This window comes from Mustela nigripes, chromosome 12 (assembly GCF_022355385.1).
Source record: "Mustela nigripes isolate SB6536 chromosome 12, MUSNIG.SB6536, whole genome shotgun sequence".
NCBI lineage: Eukaryota > Metazoa > Chordata > Mammalia > Carnivora > Mustelidae > Mustela > Mustela nigripes.
In genome coordinates, this window is record NC_081568.1 from 64,145,022 (window position 1) to 64,164,664 (window position 19,643).

Here is a 19,643-nt window from a genome sequence, read left to right on the forward strand (position 1 = left end):
ACATTCTTGGCAGAAGATTCAACAGGTGAAAAAGTCCAGGGTGAAAAGGGAGCAGAAGACAGGGCTACATTGTGAATCAGGCAGACAGTTCATCTGGCTGCTAATACAGAAGCTTAGGCAAAGCAGGTTTTTATTCCTTCACTTAAAGAAGCCTAGTGGTAGGCAGGCCACAGCTGGTTTGACAACTGCACATTCCTCAGGAATCTAGACTCCTACCTTCCTGTGCCACCATTCTTTTTTTTTTTTTTTTTTTAAAGGTTTTATTTATTTATTTGACAGAGATCTTAAGTAAGCAGAGAGGCAGGGAGAGTCAGAGGAGGAAGCAGGCTTCCCGCCCAGCAGAGAGCCCGATGTGGGACCTGTGCCATCATTCTTAGTACACAAATTCTACCTTCAAGGTCATCTCATGGTCCAAAACAGCTGCTGCAGCTCCAGCTATCATATCTATGCAGAAGGCAGGAAGAGAGGAAGTAGGGTAAAAGGGCAGCTGCCAGTTTTCTGTCTCTTTCCCAAGGAGTTTTCAGAAGCTAACAACTTCTGCATGTCTCCAGGCTATGCCTTGCTTTAGGGAGGCTGGAAATGTGTGCCAATCTAACTGGGCCTATGACTTCCCAGAATCAAAGTATGAGAGGGGGAGCATGGTTACTGAGAAGGCCACTAGCATCGCTGTCACTATTTCTTTTTGCACCCAGCTTTTTTATTTTGAAAAACTTCAAACCTAGAGAAAATTTGCGAGGACCACACTACAGCGAATAAAATCTCTGGAAGAGTTGCAATTGTAATGTAATGAATACCAGAATATTCTCCAGCTAGATTCACCAGGTGTTAACATCTGCTACATCTTTCTTTGACTCTCTATGTACTGTCCTCTCTATGTACTGTCTCCAGAAAGAAGGCTGCGTGGCCACTGGGCCACCACTTACCAGCACAAGAGATTCTTCACCCTGTGTCACACTGCGGCCCACCTCCTCCCTCTCTCCCCTTTAGGGTACAGGATGGCAGAGCCCAGGCCCCTCTGGGCCTCCTTCTGACCAGGCCCTGATCCTGTGAATTCTCCGGGACCTCTCCTCGGTTCCATTTTCTCTCCCCCAGGAAAATGGGGCTCTCCATTCCCCTCTTCCCAAGAATGTACTGAGAATGGTTGCGGGAGCTTGGGGGAGGGAAGAGTGGGAGAATGTGGGGAGGGGTTGGGAGAAAATCCCCAGCGGAGCAGCTGGAGGGGCTGGAGCAGCTGGAGGGGCTGGAGCAGCTGGGGAGCGGCGGGTATTCTCTTAAGAGGATCACGGAGATCCTGGTGATCCCAGCCCTGCCTGGGTTTTTTGAAAATCCAGCTGGGTCTTTGTAAATCTGTGTGTGGTGCCTGACAGCGTGATTAAACATTTATCAACATTCCTGCTGTCCGGAGGCCTCAGGTTGGGGAGGAAGGCCGGCAGGCAGGGTGAGCACTGAAAACAGAGAGAGGAGTGAACGATGCTCACCGCACGCCTAGCACATTGCAGGCATGGCCTCCGTTGTATTAATTGTATTAATCCCTAAAACCAAGCCTGGAAAACAGGCATTTTCAGTCCCCTCCGCCGCTTACAGATGAGGGAGCCAACACCCAAAGAGGGGAAGTCATATAACCCGCCATTGGCATCTATTCTTTCCAGTCAGTTTCTCCTGAGTATCTATCTACCAGGTGCCAGGCCCTGTTCTAGTACCAGAGATACAGCAGAAAACAAAACCATGAAGTCCTTGCTCTTCTAAAACTGAAATTCTAGTAGGAAGCAATAGACAGCCAATGAACCAGTGACCAGACGAGATGTTTTAGATGGTGCTGCTCGTGTCCAAATCAGTGATGTCCACCTGCTAAATCTAAAGGTCAACCCTCCCTCCTCGCTTAGCCCTCCGAGTCCTTGCTAAGAGCTACAGGTACTAGAGAGCACAGCTGTGAATGGTTCTTCTGTTCTAGTAGAGGAAGGCAGATGAGTAAAATAAATAAGGGAAATGCATGGTGTGTTAGGAGGGGCTACACTGGGAGGCCCTCTTTGAGAAGGCAACATTTGAGCCCAGTCCAAAAGGACAAGAAGTCAGTCCCGCAAAGAGCAAATGGCAAGTGCAAAGGCCCTGAGGCAAGAGCCAGTCTGGCCTGTTGGAGGCTCGGTGTGCTTGGAGCACTGTGAGCCTCGATCATGCAGAAACCTGCAGGCCCACAACCTGGACTTTGGGTCACAATCTGGGTGTCCTGGAGGGTTTTAAATAGAGGACTTAAGTGGTCAGATTATTTTAAACGAGCCCTCTGAGGCAAGTGGAGAATGTTCTGTAAGGAGGAGGAAGTAGAAGTAAGGAGAGTGTTAGGAGAGACCTGGGCAGTGGTCCAGGCCAGAGATGGCAGGCTTGCCTAGAGTGGGGGCAGTGGGGAGTCAGAGGAATGGGCAGATTCAAGATATTTTCGGAATAGTATGGTAGGATTGGGGTGCAGAAGCCCACTGTGCAGAAGTCCTCCACAGAGTGACGCCTGGGTGGCTCAGTTGGTTGGACGACGACTGCCTTTGGCTCAGGTCATGATCCGGGAGTCTCGGGATCGAGTCCCGCATCGGGCTCCCAGCTCCACGGGGAGTCTGCTTCTCCCTCTGACCTTCTCCTTGCTCATGCTCTCTCTCACTGTCTCTCTCTCAAATAAATAAATAAAATCTTTAAAAAAAAAAAAAAGAAGTCCTCCATAGATAGACTTGGGAGGGCTTTGAGTAGGGACCAGGACCCCATAGGTCAGAGGTTTATTCCTAGGGTCTTTCCTTAGTGATCTAACTCCAGAATCCACACGCTGTCCCATGCAGGAAGGTGTGGAAGAAGGTGGGAAGGGGCACTGCGGCTGGCAGGGGCGTTCTATGCCAGGCTCTGGGCCAGGACTCTCAGGCATCTAAGACCAAGCCTGGCACTCAGGGAAGGTCCTTTTTCCTTTTTTCTCCATCAAATATAGATTCATGATCTCTCCCCAACCCTGGCCCTCCTCCAGTGCTTCCTCTGTCCAAAATTCTTGGACACTCTTCCAATCAGGGGGTGGGATTATGTCCCTGTCTTTGAATGTGGGCCCTGGGACACTAATAGAATACAGCGGACACAATGCCGTGCCAGGTTTTGGGCCCAGGCCTTAAGAAGCTGGCAGCTCTTGCTTCCTGTCTCTTGGGATGCTGCTTCTGGGAACCTAGCCACCATGCCGTGAGGAGGCCAAGCAGCCACATGGAGAGGTACATAGAGCTGTCTCAGCCCACACTGCCAGCTGAAGGTCCAGCTGACTGCTGGTATCAACTGTCCCAGGGAGGGACCGTATGACTCTAGCCCCAGCCCATACACCACTCTGACTGACAGCACTTTGGAGCAAAGCTGAGTTGTCCCTAGTGAGCACAACCTGAACTGTAGATTGGTGAGCCAAACAGAGGACTGTTGGTGTTTTAAGCCATTAAGGTTGGGGTGGCTTGTGATGTGGCAACAGGTAGTTGGGACACTGTGGCCCACCTCTCCAGAGCCAATCCATCACCAGAGGCTAGACAGTCTTCCTTCCAAACACTTCTGACATCTGTCATGTTCTCTCCTCCTTCCCTGTCACCAGATCTGCCACCTGGACAACTATATTAGCAAATGAATAGATCTCCTCCTCTCGATACCACAGAGTCTGTTTCTTGCAGAGAAGCCCAAAGAACTTGCTGGAAAGCCCATCTGATTACCTCCCCAGCCCATCTGTATCCACTTGAAGTCCTCAGTGGCTCTCCATTTTCCCAAGATCAAGACCTACCAGCCTTTCCTCCTTTGGGCATCAGCCACACCAGTGTTTTTTTTTTTTTCCTCCAGTGCCCCATGTTCCCTTTGCCCCTGGGCCTTTGCACATGCTGCTCCCAGTTTCTGAGATGCCCTTTTCCACCCACCTAGTTAACTCTTATTCATGCCTTAGGTATCAACGCCAACATCACCTCATCCATGAACTGCCTCTAAGCTAGTGGTTCTCAAAATGGGCTTCTTGACCAGCAACCTCAGGGAGCTTGTTAGAAATGCCAGTTCTATCAGATTCTGAGGGCAGCGCCCAGCAGCCTGTTTAACAAGGCCTGCAGGTGGTTCTGATCCATGCACTGGAGAACTGCCACTCGAAAGCCCCCAGTTCAGGTCATGTACTTATCTTTCTCCATCTGCGAACTCCCTTCCTTCCGAGGTCTGAATCTGTGACTATACAGGTGTTTGTGAGAGTCCCTGCTCTCTGGCTTCCCCTGATAGAGCAGAGCACAGGAGTACTCAGTTTTGACCCCTCAGTGCTTCCCGGCATCCAGTCCCATGCCTGGCCGGTACCTGGAGTTTTTAGGGCATGTGGGTTGGAGACAGATTGACTGTCAGCCTCCAGGTGGTCAAGGGCTTCCCTGGGTGTAGGCGGAGGAGACTAGTCTCTTTATAGATCTCAGACCCTAGAAGTAGCCAAGAGGAGGGTGAGAAATTTGGGGAGCCCTCAGCTCCTGCAGAAAAGAGTGTTGTTGGGAAGGAAGGGGAAGGGTAGCCAGAGCCAGAGCTTTTCCTTCTCCCACCCCACCCCCTCCCTACTGCGCCCATTGTAGGCCCATGCTCCAGGGGTTGTGATTGCACAAAGGGCAGATCCCTAATACTGACCCTTACCTTCTGTGACCCAGCCAGCCCATGGCCATGTGTGCGGTGGCTGGGTTTGTCTGGTCACACCTGTCCCCCTCCCACCTGCCTGCATGCAAAGGTGCTCACTAAATGCTTGCTGATGAAACGCATAGTGCAAGCCCTTTCCCCTCTGAGCGCCAGCCACACTACTCCGGCTCCTCCCCATCCCGTGCTCTGGGGGAGGGGTGGGGCAGCGCTGGTGGGTTAAAAGCCGGCAGCTGGGGGCCAACTGCAATGAAGCTCAGGTTGCCTTATGGCCGCCACCGCCACCAGCCCTGTAAGTCCAGCTCCCGGCCCCTCATGCAGCAGGGACGGGGATGGGGGGGGCGGGGCTTGCTGCTCACCCTGATTTCTTTCTTCGGTCAGGCCAGAGAGGCTGAGGGTGGAATCCGAAAGTGCGGGGAGAAGGAGGAGAAAAAGGAAGAGAAAGAGGGGGCAGCAGGGCCGGTCTTGATGGCAGAGGGGGCTCTGAATCCCTCCGGGGCCCTGCTGTCCCAGAGGAGGAAGGCCCAGGATGGGGGCCCCCAGGGGGTCAAGTTGGAGTTACACCCACTGCTGAACAGGTAAGGCAGGTCTTGTGGCCTTGAACTAGACCTTCCTCTCTTAGCCCCGGTTCCTCATCCAAGAAAGGTCAGAGTGGGCATAAGGCTTGGGCCCTATTGGCCCTTCTGGCCTTAACCCAACTAAGATTCTGTGTTAAATTCCCCCATCCTGCCCAGCCTTTCACCGTGGCGGGGTTGGGAGGGGGGTGTCCTGTGCCCAAATCCCATCTCATCATTTGTCCCTGAAGGAGCATGACTTCCCCGCCAGCACAGGTGCTGCTGGTGATGGGCCCAAGAGGGCTGGCTCTCTGCTTCCTCCTGGCCTCCCCTCCCCACAGGTGGGCGCTGTGGTTCTTCAAGAATGACCGCAGCCGAGCCTGGCAGGACAACCTGCATCTGGTCACCAAGTTTGACACTGTGGAGGACTTCTGGGCGTGAGTGTCTGCTCCTGGCTGGGGAGGCCAGAGCCAGAGGATTGTGAGAGGGCGATCCTTCCCAGGCCCCACCCCTCCACGGAGCTCTTTCCTCCCAGCTCTCCCTGGGACCTCTCGAAATTTGCTGAGGGCTGGGGCTTGGTGGGTTCCGCTTGGGGGTGGGGACCCTGGCGGCTGGGACATGGCCCCCCCCTGAAACCTTCTCGGGGCTTCGGGAGAGAGGCTACGAGGTGGGAGAAGCCAGGAGTTGCCCCAGACTCTGCAGCTCCAAGGCTTTGCGGCTCTGGGGAGGTTCTTTTCCCTCTCTGAGCTTTGTCTCAGCCACAAAGGAAGGATTAGGCTGCCCGGTTGCTTCTGACCATCTGGTCTGACCGTGGGTGATCAAGGGAAGGAATCTGAAAGGTGTGACACAAACCTGAGGGGCAGGTGAGAGTCTGGGGCTCAGCTGGGGAGGGGTGCCTGTTCCCCCTCTCCCACCCAGCCCTGGGAGCTCTAAAAGCCTCCCCAGGTAGTTGGATGATTAGGGAAGGCTCCAGGGAGAAGGTGGCATTTGAGGGTCTGGGTAAGTAGAGATGGGATTCCAGGCAGGGGATGGGAGGGTGTGAGCAAAGTCTTGGAGGCCTGAAGAGTGGATGGAAAGTAGTGGATTCTGGTGAGAAGTTGTGGGGGACAAGGCAAGTTGGAACCAGGCCGTAAAAAGTCTGGACTTTCAGCCTGGGGGTGGGGTGGGGTGGGGGTTCTCTCCAGAATGTACAGTCACATCCAACTGGCCAGTAAGCTCTCTTCCGGCTGTGACTACGCCCTGTTCAAGGTAAGCTCTGCCTCTCCCTTCCCCACTTGGGGACCCTTCAGGCCCCAAGAGGGCTGATCCTTCTCAGCTTCTGCTGCCTTCCTCCCTCGTGGAGGGTTTGGGGATGGGGGTGGCCACAGACAGCCTTCCTTAGCTGAGATGTGACTTCTAGTCCAAGGAAATGCTATACAGAAGCTTGGGCAGCGTGTCAGGCTAGAGCTGTGCCTTGTAGGACCTTGAAGTGTCCGAAAGGGGATGGGGGATAAGGGGGAATTTGGAAGAAGCCCAGGTTTCTGGCCCGGCTCCTTAACTAGGGCCATGCCTCAAAATTGTCTGGGAACACTCTGCATCAATATCCAAGCCCTCATCAGTGTTCATCTCTGGAGGTCTTGACCCAGCAGGTGTGCATGGTGGGACCCTCCCCTCCGTGTTTAAAGACCTCCCCAGATGATTTATGTACATACTACGGTGGCCCCTGAGGCTTCCTTAATACCCCCTGCCCCCGGCATTTGAACCCTGGCCTCAAGGAACTCAGTTTGGTAAAGGAGACAAACATATATGTATATCTACAAGGTTGTAAAAGGTGACAAGTGTCGAGTATCAGCGGCCTGGGGAGCCCATAGGAGGGTCTGGGGGGCTGAGTGGCTGGTGGTGGAACCTGCTTGTTCACAGGAATTGGAGGCAAAAGGGACCCTCGCCTATGGAGGCTGATTTAGGGGCCAGAGCAGGGCCTGGGAAGGTGGTTGGGCCCATCTTTCCCTTTGACCAAAGGGAGGCTATTGACTGATTATCCCACCTCTTAGGATGGCATTGAGCCCATGTGGGAGGACAGCAGGAATAAGAGGGGTGGCCGCTGGCTGGTCAGTCTCGCCAAGCAGCAGCGCCACAGCGAGCTGGACCGCCTGTGGCTGGAGACTGTGAGTGGCCATGGGGAGATGGAGGGAGGGCTGGGGAGTGTCCCCCACTAGAAGAGGCTGGGCTGATGTGGTGTCAGTGGTCTCCAGGATAGTGGGAGCACTCCCTGTGACTCAGGTAGAGGTCTCACCATCCTCCCTTTTGGGCCCCAGCTGCTGTGCCTGATAGGGGAGAGCTTCGAGGAGCACAGCCGGGAGGTGTGTGGGGCTGTCATCAACATCCGAACCAAGGGGGACAAGATCGCCGTGTGGACGAGGGAGGCAGAGAACCAGGCGGGCGTGCTGCACATTGGGTGAGGGGTAGCTCTGGCACAGGGTCTGTTCCAGGGGAGAAGGTGAGTGTATGTGATGGGTGGTGGCTTGGCCTGTGAGGGAGACCTCTGGAACTTTCTGTGTCCTCTCCTCCTTCCTTACCTACCTGTTATGGGGGTTTGGAATCCATATTTCAAGCTATTTCTAACAGGACTCTTCTTTTGCATTAAAGAGTGCTATCTGGGGTTTCCACGTAGGTAAGATGCAGAGAGAGTAAGGGTGACTGGAACCAGGGTGGGAGCTCTGGGCAGAGGACCCGGGGTCCCAGGTTATCTCCACGACCCGCTCGCTGGTGACTCTGTCTCATTTTCTCTTCTACGCATCATCCAGGCAGGTCTACAAAGAGCGTCTGGGCCTCTCCACAAAGATCGTCATTGGGTATCAAGCCCACGCAGACACAGCCACCAAGAGCAACTCCCTAACTAAGAATAAGTTTGTGGTGTGATGAGACCTCCATTCCCCTCCTCTCCATTCAACTGTCCCTGAGCTTCCCTGCTCTCTCGCTCTGTGTGTGTGTGTGTGTAAGTGTTGCTGGGCTACAGTGCTGATGCTGGCCAAGACTGGGAGGTAGACAACTGGGTTTTCCCATGTCCTGGAGTGAATATGATCATTCTTTGAACTCCCATGTCCTGGAGTGAATAGGAGCATGTCCCTAGGCCTGAGTTGGGGCTCAGGCCTAGGGGACAGCTCTGTGGTCAGGGAGCCAGCCTGAGGACGCAGGAAAGGTGGAGGAAAGCCATGGGTGTTTTTGTTTCATCAGAGGGTGGGTTGGGGTGAGTCACTGGGGGAAGCAGCGCTCAACTGAGGGTGGAAAGATGACAAGAGAATCCTACAGTCCAGCACTTACTTTGGGTACTCCTGGGAAAAGGGCTGGGTGGCCTGAGGGTGAATCTTCTGTTTTGGGGGAGAGGGCCCAAGGCCCCAGACACTGAGAGCTGGGGCTCAAGAACAGGGCCTGGGGTTGGGCTCTCGTCTTTGTAATCACTCTACTTCAAGCCTTTTTATGTGTTTGCCTTCTCATGAGATTTGTACTGTATGTTGCGCCTTCCCTTGACCAGATGTGGGTGGGTCCCTGGAGCAGGGCTATATGGGAGGTCACAAGTGTTAGTGGGGTTCTGCCTCCAAGCCTCTATCTCACAGAGAGACAAGTGTGCCCTCTTGCCCTGTCCTCAGCTGTGTCCGGGGTGTCTGGGCCTTGTCTGCCTCAGGGCCAGGCTGCAGAGGTGGGTAGGCAGACGAGGTCCTCGCCCAGGAATGGAGGACAACGGTGGTTAGGTCCCCTCATGGTTCTGCTTGAGGTGGATTAGCTGAAAGGTGATGGAGTTTAAGCCCTTTTTCTGTTCCTGTTCTAAATAAACACTTTTGAATAAAATTAGAATTATTTTCGAGAGTTCTAAAATGGAGTAAGATTTGGGCCCCCCGCAAACCATAATCACCTGTCCGGCCTTAAGGAGGCTCATGTGAGACCCCCGGGGCCCAATCAGGTTCAAGCGAGTACGGGGAGAGGGAGGGAAGATGGGAAGAGTGAGGGACAGGTTTCCATGTTTGAGGGGTTAGAGACCAGGAGTCGGGTATATATATGCCCCTGGCAATGCCAGAGTGTCAGGGAGCAGCAGGCGCGGCCTTCACAAGACCCAACTGTCCTCTGGCCTGAGTCTGAGCCAGGAGAGGTCGAGATGAATTTCCATTGAGTGAAAAGCGCATCTGATTCGACTGCACTGTAATAAAGCGGACGGCACGTGTTTTAAAAACACCGTATCACCGTCCCCATCTGCTCATTAGAGCAGCAGTTACTCCTCTCTTGGACTGGACTCCGACAACAAGGTTGGGGACTGGGGTGGCTCTGGTACTGAGCCTTGTAGGGTAGGAGTGACTGGGGGTGCTTCGTGACTGCGACTTGCAGGGCCATCATCAGGCTTTGCAAGCAGGTCCGCAGGACGCTGGGGAGCTCTACGCAGCTGCCAGCACTCGGAGTGGGTCAGGCTTGGAGGCGGGGCTCCGAGTAGGGGGCGGAGCCTGCCTGGGGGCGGGGCTCGGAGGGGACGGAGCAGGGCAGGGGCGGAGTCAGGCCTAGAGGCTGCGGGGTTCCGACGAGACTGTGTGGGCGGGGAGAGCAGGGCGAGCGGGTCGCCGGGGGCGGTCCCTGCGGGGCGGGCGGGGCCGGATCGGAGCTCTGTGTGGCCCTGGGCATGAAGCCGCAGCCGCCGGGCTAGGCCCCGGGCGGCTCCAGCCCAGGGCGGCCCGTGGAGGGCCGATCTCGGCCCCGGCTCCGGTTCCGGTTCCCGGGCCGGCGGGCGGCTGCTCACCATGCCGGGCAAACACCAGCACTTCCAGGAACCCGAGGTCGGCTGCTGCGGGAAATACTTCCTGTTTGGCTTCAACATTGTTTTCTGGGTGAGAGCGGGGTGGGTTCCGGGCCCCGTGTTGTGGGTGGCGGGAGAAGGAGGTTCAGTTCCCTACTTGGTGGTGATGGTGGAGGGACCACTCCCTGCCTTAAGGGCTGGGGACCGTCACCCCCCCCCCCACCTTCTTCCCACACCCTCCTTCACGCCCACTCTCAGGACCACCCCAGGGAACCCCGGGGAGGCCCGGATTGCTGGAGGCGGGGCCCCAGGCGCCGCGGGGGTAGGGTATGGAGGTGGAGTCTCCCTGTATCTTCTCTAGCCCTGGTGGAAAAAGGGGAGGTGTTTCCTTGAAGGTCCCACGGACCTGTCTCCTGCCCAGCTCCTTTACTACCCTGGAGTGTAGAGTGTGGTTGTGCGCTGAGCTCCGCGCCTTGGTTTCGTCCACAGGGAGGAGTGTCTCAGTGAAGGAAGGGCCGGATCCCCTCGTCTAGCCTTAAGCTCCTGCAAGGCGGATGGGAGGGTGGCGGGTAGGTCAGCCTGCTCCATACTGAGAGCTTGCGGGCTGGCAGGGCCAGTAGCTCTAGTTTACTCTGCTGGGGACAGGAGATCTCCCCTGTTGAGACGTCCGGAGCTGACCCTGGAGGAACAGAATTCAACATTCCGCAGCTGACAAAACCGAGCCTTTGGGGCGGTGCTGCCCCTGCCAGAAAAGGGAGCTGCTAGTGGAGCCCTCCCAGAGTAGCACCTGCCCCAGGGCTCTGCCAAGTCATCTTTCCCTTCTCCCTCCCGCATCCCAGCTCTATGGCTCCTTGCTGCCTCTACAGTCTCTGTTCCTGCTGCCTTCAGTCAAAATGCCAGGCCCATTCAGTTTTGTTCAGCAAGACTCTGGCCTTCTTACCTGGGAGGGGTGATACTAAAGCCTGCCCCTTGGGGTTTTAGGCAGATTAAATGAATTCTAACTTGTATTCACACAGCTACTTTGTTATTTATTATCTACATTTTATGGATGAGGGAATAGGCACAGACAGGTTAAGTCGTTTAACGGAGAGTCACAAGGCTAGTTAAGTGTAGAGCCAAGGTACAAACCGGGGGCAGTGGGTGGGGTAAGGCAGAGCATGGAGAAGAGTGAGTCCCCGGATGCCAAGGGGGACAGGTGAGAGAAGCCCAGGATTGTTCCAGGCACACCCACTTTTGCAGGGGAGTGCGGTTGGGGAGCCAGAGCAGGAAAGGCCCCAGGTCTGGGACGGTGTTAGAGTTTCACGTTGAGTACAGTGTAAAGCAGTGAGGGCTTCATTGCTAGGTGATGGGTCTGTTTTGGCTTTTGTATTGGAGGCAGATCTGTCTGCCTTCTTTGGGGGGAGGGGGGACATACAGAGGGCCTGGAAGTTGGGAGACCAGGGAGGAGGGCTGGGGGGAAGCTGGGGGGGGTGGGGAGTGGGAAGTGAGGAAGTCTCCAGGGGAAGTTATGAGGCTGAATTGACAGGACTAGGCCCCTTAGGGAAGCCACGAGAAGGTTTCAGGTTTGGGTCCAGGTGGCCGGAGGGAGGTGCCAGAGATTTTTGTTTGTTCTAATGGAACATGGACCCTGGTGTCACGCTGTTAAGAACCTTTCAGCGATTAATATAGTCCAGATTCCTCCAGCAATCTCTAGTCCCCTCTGGGGTCTGGCCCTGCTGCCCTTCAGTCTGTCCCTTGCACCGCCACACTGCATCTTACCCCTGGGCTTCCAGCAGTCCCTCCACCTGAAATTTTCTTCTCCTTGATACACTTCTTCATCATTCAGAGCTCAGCTAAAATGTCCCCATTTTCCCTAACGAAAGCACACCTCCACCACCCCCAGTCACTCCTCACCACATTACTGTTTGCTTTTCTTTAAAGGATCCATTGGTATCTGTAATTCGTTGTTTGCTCACTGTGGATTTTCCCCACTGGAGTGTAAACTCCTTGAGGGCAGAGAGCTCTTTTGTCCTGTTTGCTGATGTAGTTCCCACACATGGAACCGAGCCTGGAACACGGAGGTGTTTGCCTCAGGCAGGTGTGCCCTAGCGCAAGGCCATGCCGTGGGATGAGGTGGGAGCAGTGATGTTTGGTTTCACATCCCAGATCTAGTGTGGGGGGAGGGAAGGAAAGACATTTTTCGAGAAGAGTACTGCAGCGAGAAGAGTCTTCAGAGAGAGGAAAGCATTAAAAGTGGGTGGTCATGGTGGAATGGACTGGAATTGGTGGGGGAAGGGGAAGGAGCCTGGGAAAGTGGGGGGGTGGGGAAGGTGTGAAGAGGCGGGGTCATGGCCTTGTGCTGGGGCAGAAGGGCCACTCTCCATGTGAGACTGGATATCTGGGGACCTGCTCAGGCTCAAGCATATGGCCTGGACATCCAGGACTCTGCACAGTAAGGACCTGAGGCAGGATGGTGGGTGGTGCTTAGAAGGTCCAGGCAGAACTGTGGCCAAATGTTTCCAAGGTCATAGCCTCTGCCAGATGGGGGTCCCTCCGCTGGATCCTGCTCACATCAGGATTCCTTGTCATTCACGGGTCTTTGCTTGTGAGGGTTGAAAACAGAGCAGAGCAGGGCGGCCTTCACAGAGTTGCCGGGCAGCAGGATGGCCAGATTGGGAGGAGGCTGGAAGGAGGCTAGCAGCCCGGAAGCTAGAACAGGCTTGGTGGGAGGAGAGGCTCAGCACATCACTGTTGCTGCTGCTTGGCAGGAGTGTCCCGGCCACCCTCTGCCGCAGTGCTGAGTTCCAGAAAGCGCTAGGGTGAGGACTGAAATGTGTTCTTGGGGAGGTAGAAAGGACCCGGGACCCCATTTATAGTCCAGTTCCCTTACCCCTCCCCTTTCCCAAGACCCCTACTACTAGACAGTGAGGGACTCTCCTGGGGGTGGGGAAGGATGCTGACACTCCAATGCTTAACTCTTTGCTGCTGCTTCTGCAGGTGCTGGGAGCCCTGTTCCTGGCCATCGGCCTGTGGGCCTGGGGTGAGAAGGTAAGGCAGTGGAGCCGGGTATGGGGCTGCCCTAGGTTGAGACGATGGAACCATCAGCCCGACTACTTGCCTCTGCTCCCCTGGCACAGGGTGTTCTCTCCAACATCTCTGCGCTGACCGATCTGGGAGGCCTCGACCCTGTGTGGCTGTTTGTAGTGGTTGGAGGCGTCATGTCGGTGCTGGGCTTTGCTGGCTGCATCGGGGCCCTCCGGGAGAACACTTTCCTGCTCAAGTTTGTGAGTGTACCCCCCACCTAGATCCGCTGGGGATCCCAACCTCCTCCCACTGACTTCTTCATATAGTTCATACTTAATAATGGCCATTTTATTACTGTTGTGTTATTATAACAAAAAATAATCAGAATTGTATTATCTGTAATTATAGGATCCTTTCTGTTATGCCTGAAACCCTGTGTCCCAAGCATAAAAGGGTATTTATGGGCTCACCAAGGAAAGGCCAGGGGTATGCTGGGTGACCACACATTTGGATCCAGGGGCCATCACAGTGTCACTTGGCCTGGTCTCTCTGTTTCTCTAGTGTGTCCTTCCAGTAGGCTCCATTCCCCGTGGGACGGAAGGATTCCCACGAATGGGTGGGGGCTCCCACTCGAGGCTGAGGCGCTCTCTTCCCAACCAGTGGGCAGATCGGCTATTTCTGGATCAATCCCTGTGGCCCCGGGAGAGGTAGTGCTCTGATTGGTGGGCTTCCGGCGCATGCCCAGTCCTCTATCAGGAATGGGAAAGGAGGTGGAGATGGCTGGGCCTGAGGAGCTGAATGTGTACGTGGGGGCGTGGTTTCTCAAAGACACCAGGGTGATTACCTGCGGAAGCAGAATGAGTGGGTAGGTCAGAGCCGTGATGTCATTTGCCATCATAAAACAATACTAATAAGAGAGAAGGTGGGGACTCTCTCGGCTGTCTTGGGGTGGTGGTGCGGGGTGGGGGGGAACTCCGCCACATGCTCCCCCCAAGGCGCTGCATCTCTGACGCCAACCGTCTGTGTGTCCCCCACCCCAGTTCTCAGTGTTCCTTGGCCTCATCTTCTTCCTGGAGCTGGCAACAGGGATCCTGGCCTTCGTATTCAAGGACTGGATTCGAGACCAGCTCAATTTCTTCATTAACAACAACGTCAAGGCCTATCGGGATGACATTGACCTCCAGAACCTCATTGACTTTGCTCAGGAATATGTGAGTCCTGCGCCAGCGGGCTCCACCTACGGGAGTCCGCTGCTGGGCAGATGTGGGAGAGAGCAAGCTTCCTGTGTTCACGCCCCAGGGGAAAGGGCCAGACCCCTTGTCTGAGGTGAAGCCAGCTTCTGTGATCCTTGTAGGTCCTCGATGTGCCTAGTTCTGTGGGAACACGGTGTTGGGGTACAGAAGCCGGAGGCTCCAACCTGGCAGCTCCTAGGCCAGGGTTTACAACACATTTAAAGGAAGAAATTTGATAGAAAAATACAGATTTCCCCTTCTAAGAAACTCTGGACTGCTCGTGTTGGCCGGGGTTACAATGTTGCTGTCCACTTTGCTGGTACAGGGGCTCTCTGTTTGCCACCGTCTCTGCCATTCTGTATCTTTATACCCGTCGGCCCTCTTCTCTTGTTTATGTTCTTTGTTTGGCCTCTGAATGTGTTCGAGTTCAAGACCTCCCCTCTCCACAGAAGCCCCCTGCCTAGTGGCCTCCTGACCCCCATCACAGCCTGGCCCTATGCTGTCTCCAGCAGCCCAGGCTCCCAGCCAGATGGGGCTCCTGGTGTGGGCCTGGCTCACCTGTGGCTCTCCTCTCGCTCCTTAGTGGTCTTGCTGCGGAGCCCGAGGGCCTAATGACTGGAACCTCAATATCTATTTCAACTGCACTGACTTAAACCCGAGCCGAGAGCGCTGCGGGGTGCCCTTCTCCTGCTGTGTCAGGGACCCTGCGGTGAGTGGGGCCTGGTGGGGATGGGCGGGGACATCGCAGTGCACGGGCCACGTGGGGAAAAATCCCCCACAGGGCTGGCTGGGCTTGGCCCGCTCTGGGGGCCTCGGGTGCTGGGGGAAGTCCTCCTAGTAGACACAAAGTAGACTTTGTGTCAGTGGGCAGCAGTGAGGCCTGCTGGGGGAGGGGCTACACCCTTCAGCCAAACCTGTCTTTTCAATGGTGGTGAGCCAGCTGCCACACCACTGGGCCACCATTCTGGAGTGGCAGGGCATAGGGATTCTGACCCTTTTATGGCTTTCTTCAGAGCAGAAACTTCTCCCAGGGACATCTCTCCCATCATAGTTCACCTGGAACACTGAGGGCCAGGACTCTTCCCATTCTTACAATACATGAGCAGACAGGAGTTCTAAATAGGAGGCAGCTCAGGCTGACATTGTTCTGGCACCAGGGAAAGAGGTGCGTGGGCCTCAGTGAGCCTCATGTAGCAGTGCAGGGCATGGACAGAGTCCGTGGTTCCATCTCCTTCCCCTGAGAAGCAGGAACCGTTGCAGCGCTGGGCGCCTTGCGCCCCTGTGGGGTACCCCCTCACCAAGTCACTCATTGGCCTGTTTTTTTTCTCAGGAAGATGTCCTCAACACCCAGTGTGGCTATGATGTCCGGCTCAAACTGGTGAGAGGGTTGGGGACAGAATTGGGGGCACTGAGAAGGGAAGGTTAGCCTCTCATAGGCTCCTCTGAAAGGCCTCAGGGATTCTGTGGTTGGGGGCAGGGCTGCTAAGTCCTAGGAACCATCCAGGCACCTTGGGCTTGGTACTGCCAGTCATGGGGACAGTGGACTGGTGGGCACAGACACATCAGTGTTTGCTCATTTCAGTTCTTTGTCAAGCACGCATTGGTGCTCACACTTGGCAGCCCTGGATGCTGGGAATTCCCACTTAGGAGATAGGCAGACAGAGCCCCAGCTCTCAAGGAGCTCCCACTCCAGTAGAGGGAGAAAGACAGTGAGCTCCCAAATAAACACACATGAACAGTAATGTGACATTTTCAACCAAGAACTTGGAAGAATATAAAGTAAGGGAGGTGATAGGATTGGGGCTGGGTGGTCAGGGAAGGCCTCTTGGAGGAGGGGACATCCGTTCTGAGACCCTGATGACTGGCAGGAGCCTGTCATGCAAAGGCCCTGTGGTAGAGCTCCATCTAGGCAGCAGGTGCTAAGATGTCAGGCCCTGGGGCAGGGATGAGCCTAGCAAGCTGGACTGAGAGGAGGCCTGTGGGAGTGGGTGGGCCAAGCCCCTTGCCTGTTTGTCCCCAGGAGCTGGAGCAGCAGGGCTCCATACACACCAAAGGCTGTGTGGGCCAGTTTGAGAAGTGGCTGCAGGACAACCTGATCGTTGTGGCTGGGGTCTTTGTGGGCATCGCTCTCCTCCAGGTACTGCCTCAGCCCAGCATGCCCCCTACACCCCTGCCCTGCCAGCAGACCTTCCCTCACTTTGCCCCTTTGTCCCTACAGATCTTTGGTATCTGCCTGGCCCAGAACCTTGTGAGTGACATCAAGGCAGTGAAGGCCAACTGGTGAGGCTGCCACACTGGCCATGGCTACCTGCCTGGCCTACCCAGGGACCCCCACTTCCCCTGCCACCGTACCCATGATGGGCAAGGCTGCAGGTGTTTCTGCTTGGACCCGACCAAGGGGTCCAAGGGGCTTGAGTGTGGGTGCGCTGTACGTCCATGGGGACAGCTGTGTGCCTCTGCTCATGCTGCCTGTCCTAGAGCTGTGTGCATGGAGGGTGGGTGTGTCTGTGAATGTGCACAGGGAGCACCATCTTGGCTGCCGTGGGGTGGCGGGCTCTCCAGGAAACTAGGAATGGCACAGCTAAGCAGCTAAGAGGGTGCTGGCTGGGTGGGGTGGGAGGGGCCTGCCCTGTCCCTGCCCAGGCTGGGACACACTGCTTTGTGCTTGGCTATTAGGGCAGGCTTGGCGGGCTGTTGCCTGGGACACAGCCTCACTCAGCTTCAGAGCTGTCTTCTCTACTAGCTGGGACCTTGACCCTGCCAGAAGCCCCCTTTGGCCTCAATGTGTCAGACTTTAGAATGGGTCCAAGAATTTTTTCTCCTTTGTTTGCCTCTCAGGATCAAACATGATGATGGCTACAAACTACTCAAATAAACAAAACCTTGAAAACCACTGGCTTACGCCCACCATCTCAGAGGTTCCATGGGCCGCAGGGCCTCAGCCGTGCCGTCCGCCTGGGGCCCCAACCCGGACCCACCCTGCCAACATGTTTTCTTGGCCTGGGTAGTACATACGATGAGCCAACCTTTAAAACTTGGCATATTTCATGTAAAAGTCCAGATCCCCAGCATCTTGTGAAGAATGGCCATCTGGCCACAGCAGCTCTTCTATAGCTTCGTCTCCTGGGACGTGCGCTTCCTGTTCTCTGAGGGACCCACCTGGCTTGTTCTTCTCACCCAAGTGTCCTGCCTGCCTGACCCTGGAGGCCGGGAGTTGGCCTCCTCCACTTCTGCAAGTTTTTCCCCTGCAAATGCTGCAAGGCTGCTGTGGGCCAAGCCTGGATCGAAGCCTGGATGGTGAAGAATTGGGGAGGCTGGAGCCTGCCCCGAAGAGGCCGCAGCCTGGGAAGGGTCTGGCCCTCCTGGGGGCCAAGATGGGTGCCACCGTGCCCAGGAGAGTGGCCAGAGGGTGGGATGGAGATCAGGAAGGTTTTGGACAGGACATAGCTGGAAGCCTGAGCTTGTCATCCATGGGGATGGGGAGAGCCCTGTTTGAGGGCCACCGATGGTAGGACTCCTAGCCTCGCTTGGAATTCAGTTCAAAATCTTCCCAGTGGCCTGTAGAGTTGCCTCCTGACCACTAGAGGGCGTGCCCACACAGCATTACCTGGGTCTGGCTTTCCTAGGACAACCCCACCCAGTACAGCCCTGTGCCTGGTGTGTCCACCCTGCTTACTAGTTCTTTGGGTTTCAGGGAATTTACAAGCTTCTAAAGGAGCAGAGTGGCTCAGATTGGGGAAGCCTGGCTGCTGTTCTCAGATATGCACAAAGCGGTATGTGTGGAGTATTTGTGAATCAAAGGAGAGGTTTGGCCTAGTGCCCAGTCTCTTAACTTAGATGCCCTCAGGGCCAGGTGGGTTATAAAAATAAAGTAGGCCTTTGAGTTGTGAGGCCTTTGGGACTTTAATTTTTCCCACTATTCCTGGAGATGGGACATAGAGAGACATTGCTTTGTGCTGAGAAATACTTGCATGATTGAGTCTGAGTCGCTAAGGGCAACTGGCCTTGAGTGACATCAAGGGGTGGTGGGGACTGTGGCAAACCACAGATTCCCACCTGAAATTGGTATCTGTCCTTCCGTTGGAGCTAATGGCTGTACAGCGAGAATGTAGGTAGGTCTGTCTAATGGGAGAAGTCTGGGGAAGCCAAGAAGCTAGATTTTTCATGTGAACTATCCCGAGTTTTAAGTTGTTTGCAGCTAATGAGAAAAACCTCTTAAACCCTGATAGTCAAAAGGTGTGGGGGCCATCTTTGGCACCCCCCCACCATAGGTCCCTCAGGGACAGTGCCCCATGGGGGCCCTGGTGAGTCTGCGGTTCAGGAATGCTGGGAGCTGCTGCAGGTGGGCGGGTTGTGGGCCAGCACCCATCATGGCTCCCAGGTGTGGGCTGGGCGGTGTCCTGGGGTCTCTGGGACACATAGGCTATGGGTGGGCTCTACATGCTACAATAAATGGGGCTCATGATATTGTGCACGTGTCTTGTGGTTTCTGATTGTAAACGCTTCTGCCTTTCACTTTACCTCAAACCTCACAGCACCTCCTGAGGTGGCTGAGTCTTTTCCCAGTGAGGAAACCCTCTGGGGGAATGGGTTCCCTGGAGCACACAGTTGGAGGGCCGCACCCCGCCCCCATCTGACCCCTCTTGCTGGCTTGCAAGGCACCAGTCCTGCCTTTCTGCAGCATCCAGGTGGAACCTGCACACTTGAAGTGTCAGCTCATGAGGGGCAGGAATATGTCTCAGCCCAGATGTCCGACTGCCTGCTTAGGTGTGTGGAGCGGGGGAAAGGTCAAGCTCCTCGCCCCTGTGCAGGAGACACAAAAAGGGGTAGGGGCAGAAGCATCTGTGTTAGTAATACATGCTCTCAAGAAAGGAAGAGGGATGGCTAGACCATGACAGTTGTGGTGCCTGGGAGAAGGGGCCCCTTGATGGGGAGATAGAAGGGCTGCCATCTCTGGGAAGCTCCAGGGGAACAGTATTCTTTAGGTTTGAGTCCCAGTTGCCTTAGAGACCCTGCTGCTGGCATGGGTTTGGCATAAAGGAACCTGGGGTACCAAAGAGGTGGGAGTGGTGAGAGGGGCAGAGGGAAATGGGAGAGCCAGAATATATTTGGAAATGGGAATGATGAGATGGGATGGGTCTGACTGGTGGGAGTGATTGTGACCCTGGCTAGGGACCCAGGATTCTCCAAATCTCAGTTCTGCTATAGGATATCCATCTGTCTATCTTTCATTCACCCGCTCATCCATCCACCTATGCACCCATCTGTCCACCCACCCACCGATCCAACCATCTCATCCAACCATCCATCCATCCATCCATCCATCCACTCCTCCCCATCCACCATCATCCACTCAGGTACTCCCTGGATGGAGGCTGGAGTTACTGAGGCAGCTCAAACTCGCCCTTGTCCTGGAACCCACGGTCTCTTGGTAGAGGCAGTTGGAATAGTTGTAATGTGTATATC

At 55.3% G+C, this 19,643-nt stretch overlaps 2 protein-coding genes across 3 annotated transcripts; both read left to right on the forward strand.

The window, feature by feature from the left end:
* The first annotated feature begins 4,900 nt into the window (after nucleotides 1–4,900).
* EIF4E1B (eukaryotic translation initiation factor 4E family member 1B) lies at nucleotides 4,901–8,084 on the forward strand. The gene is made up of 7 exons (XM_059416338.1): nucleotides 4,901–4,924; nucleotides 5,014–5,210; nucleotides 5,528–5,623; nucleotides 6,371–6,434; nucleotides 7,217–7,330; nucleotides 7,481–7,620; nucleotides 7,970–8,084. Exons 1-7 carry the CDS (start codon nucleotides 4,901–4,903, stop codon nucleotides 8,082–8,084), a joined length of 750 nt encoding a protein of 249 aa, XP_059272321.1.
* A 1,657-nt stretch (nucleotides 8,085–9,741) lies between these two features.
* TSPAN17 (tetraspanin 17) lies at nucleotides 9,742–18,651 on the forward strand. Of its 2 annotated transcripts, XM_059417424.1 has the most exons (10): nucleotides 9,742–10,033; nucleotides 11,863–12,015; nucleotides 12,919–12,969; nucleotides 13,059–13,205; nucleotides 13,986–14,156; nucleotides 14,761–14,886; nucleotides 15,508–15,555; nucleotides 16,198–16,314; nucleotides 16,396–16,457; nucleotides 17,016–18,651. In XM_059417424.1, exons 1-10 carry the CDS (start codon nucleotides 9,947–9,949, stop codon nucleotides 17,050–17,052), a joined length of 999 nt encoding a protein of 332 aa, XP_059273407.1. In that variant the 5' UTR covers nucleotides 9,742–9,946; the 3' UTR covers nucleotides 17,053–18,651. The 2 variants fall into 2 exon arrangements, with proteins under 2 accessions (XP_059273407.1, XP_059273408.1); XM_059417425.1 differs by lacking the exon at nucleotides 11,863–12,015 and having other exon boundaries at nucleotides 9,747–10,033.
* Nucleotides 18,652–19,643: the final 992 nt, after the last annotated feature.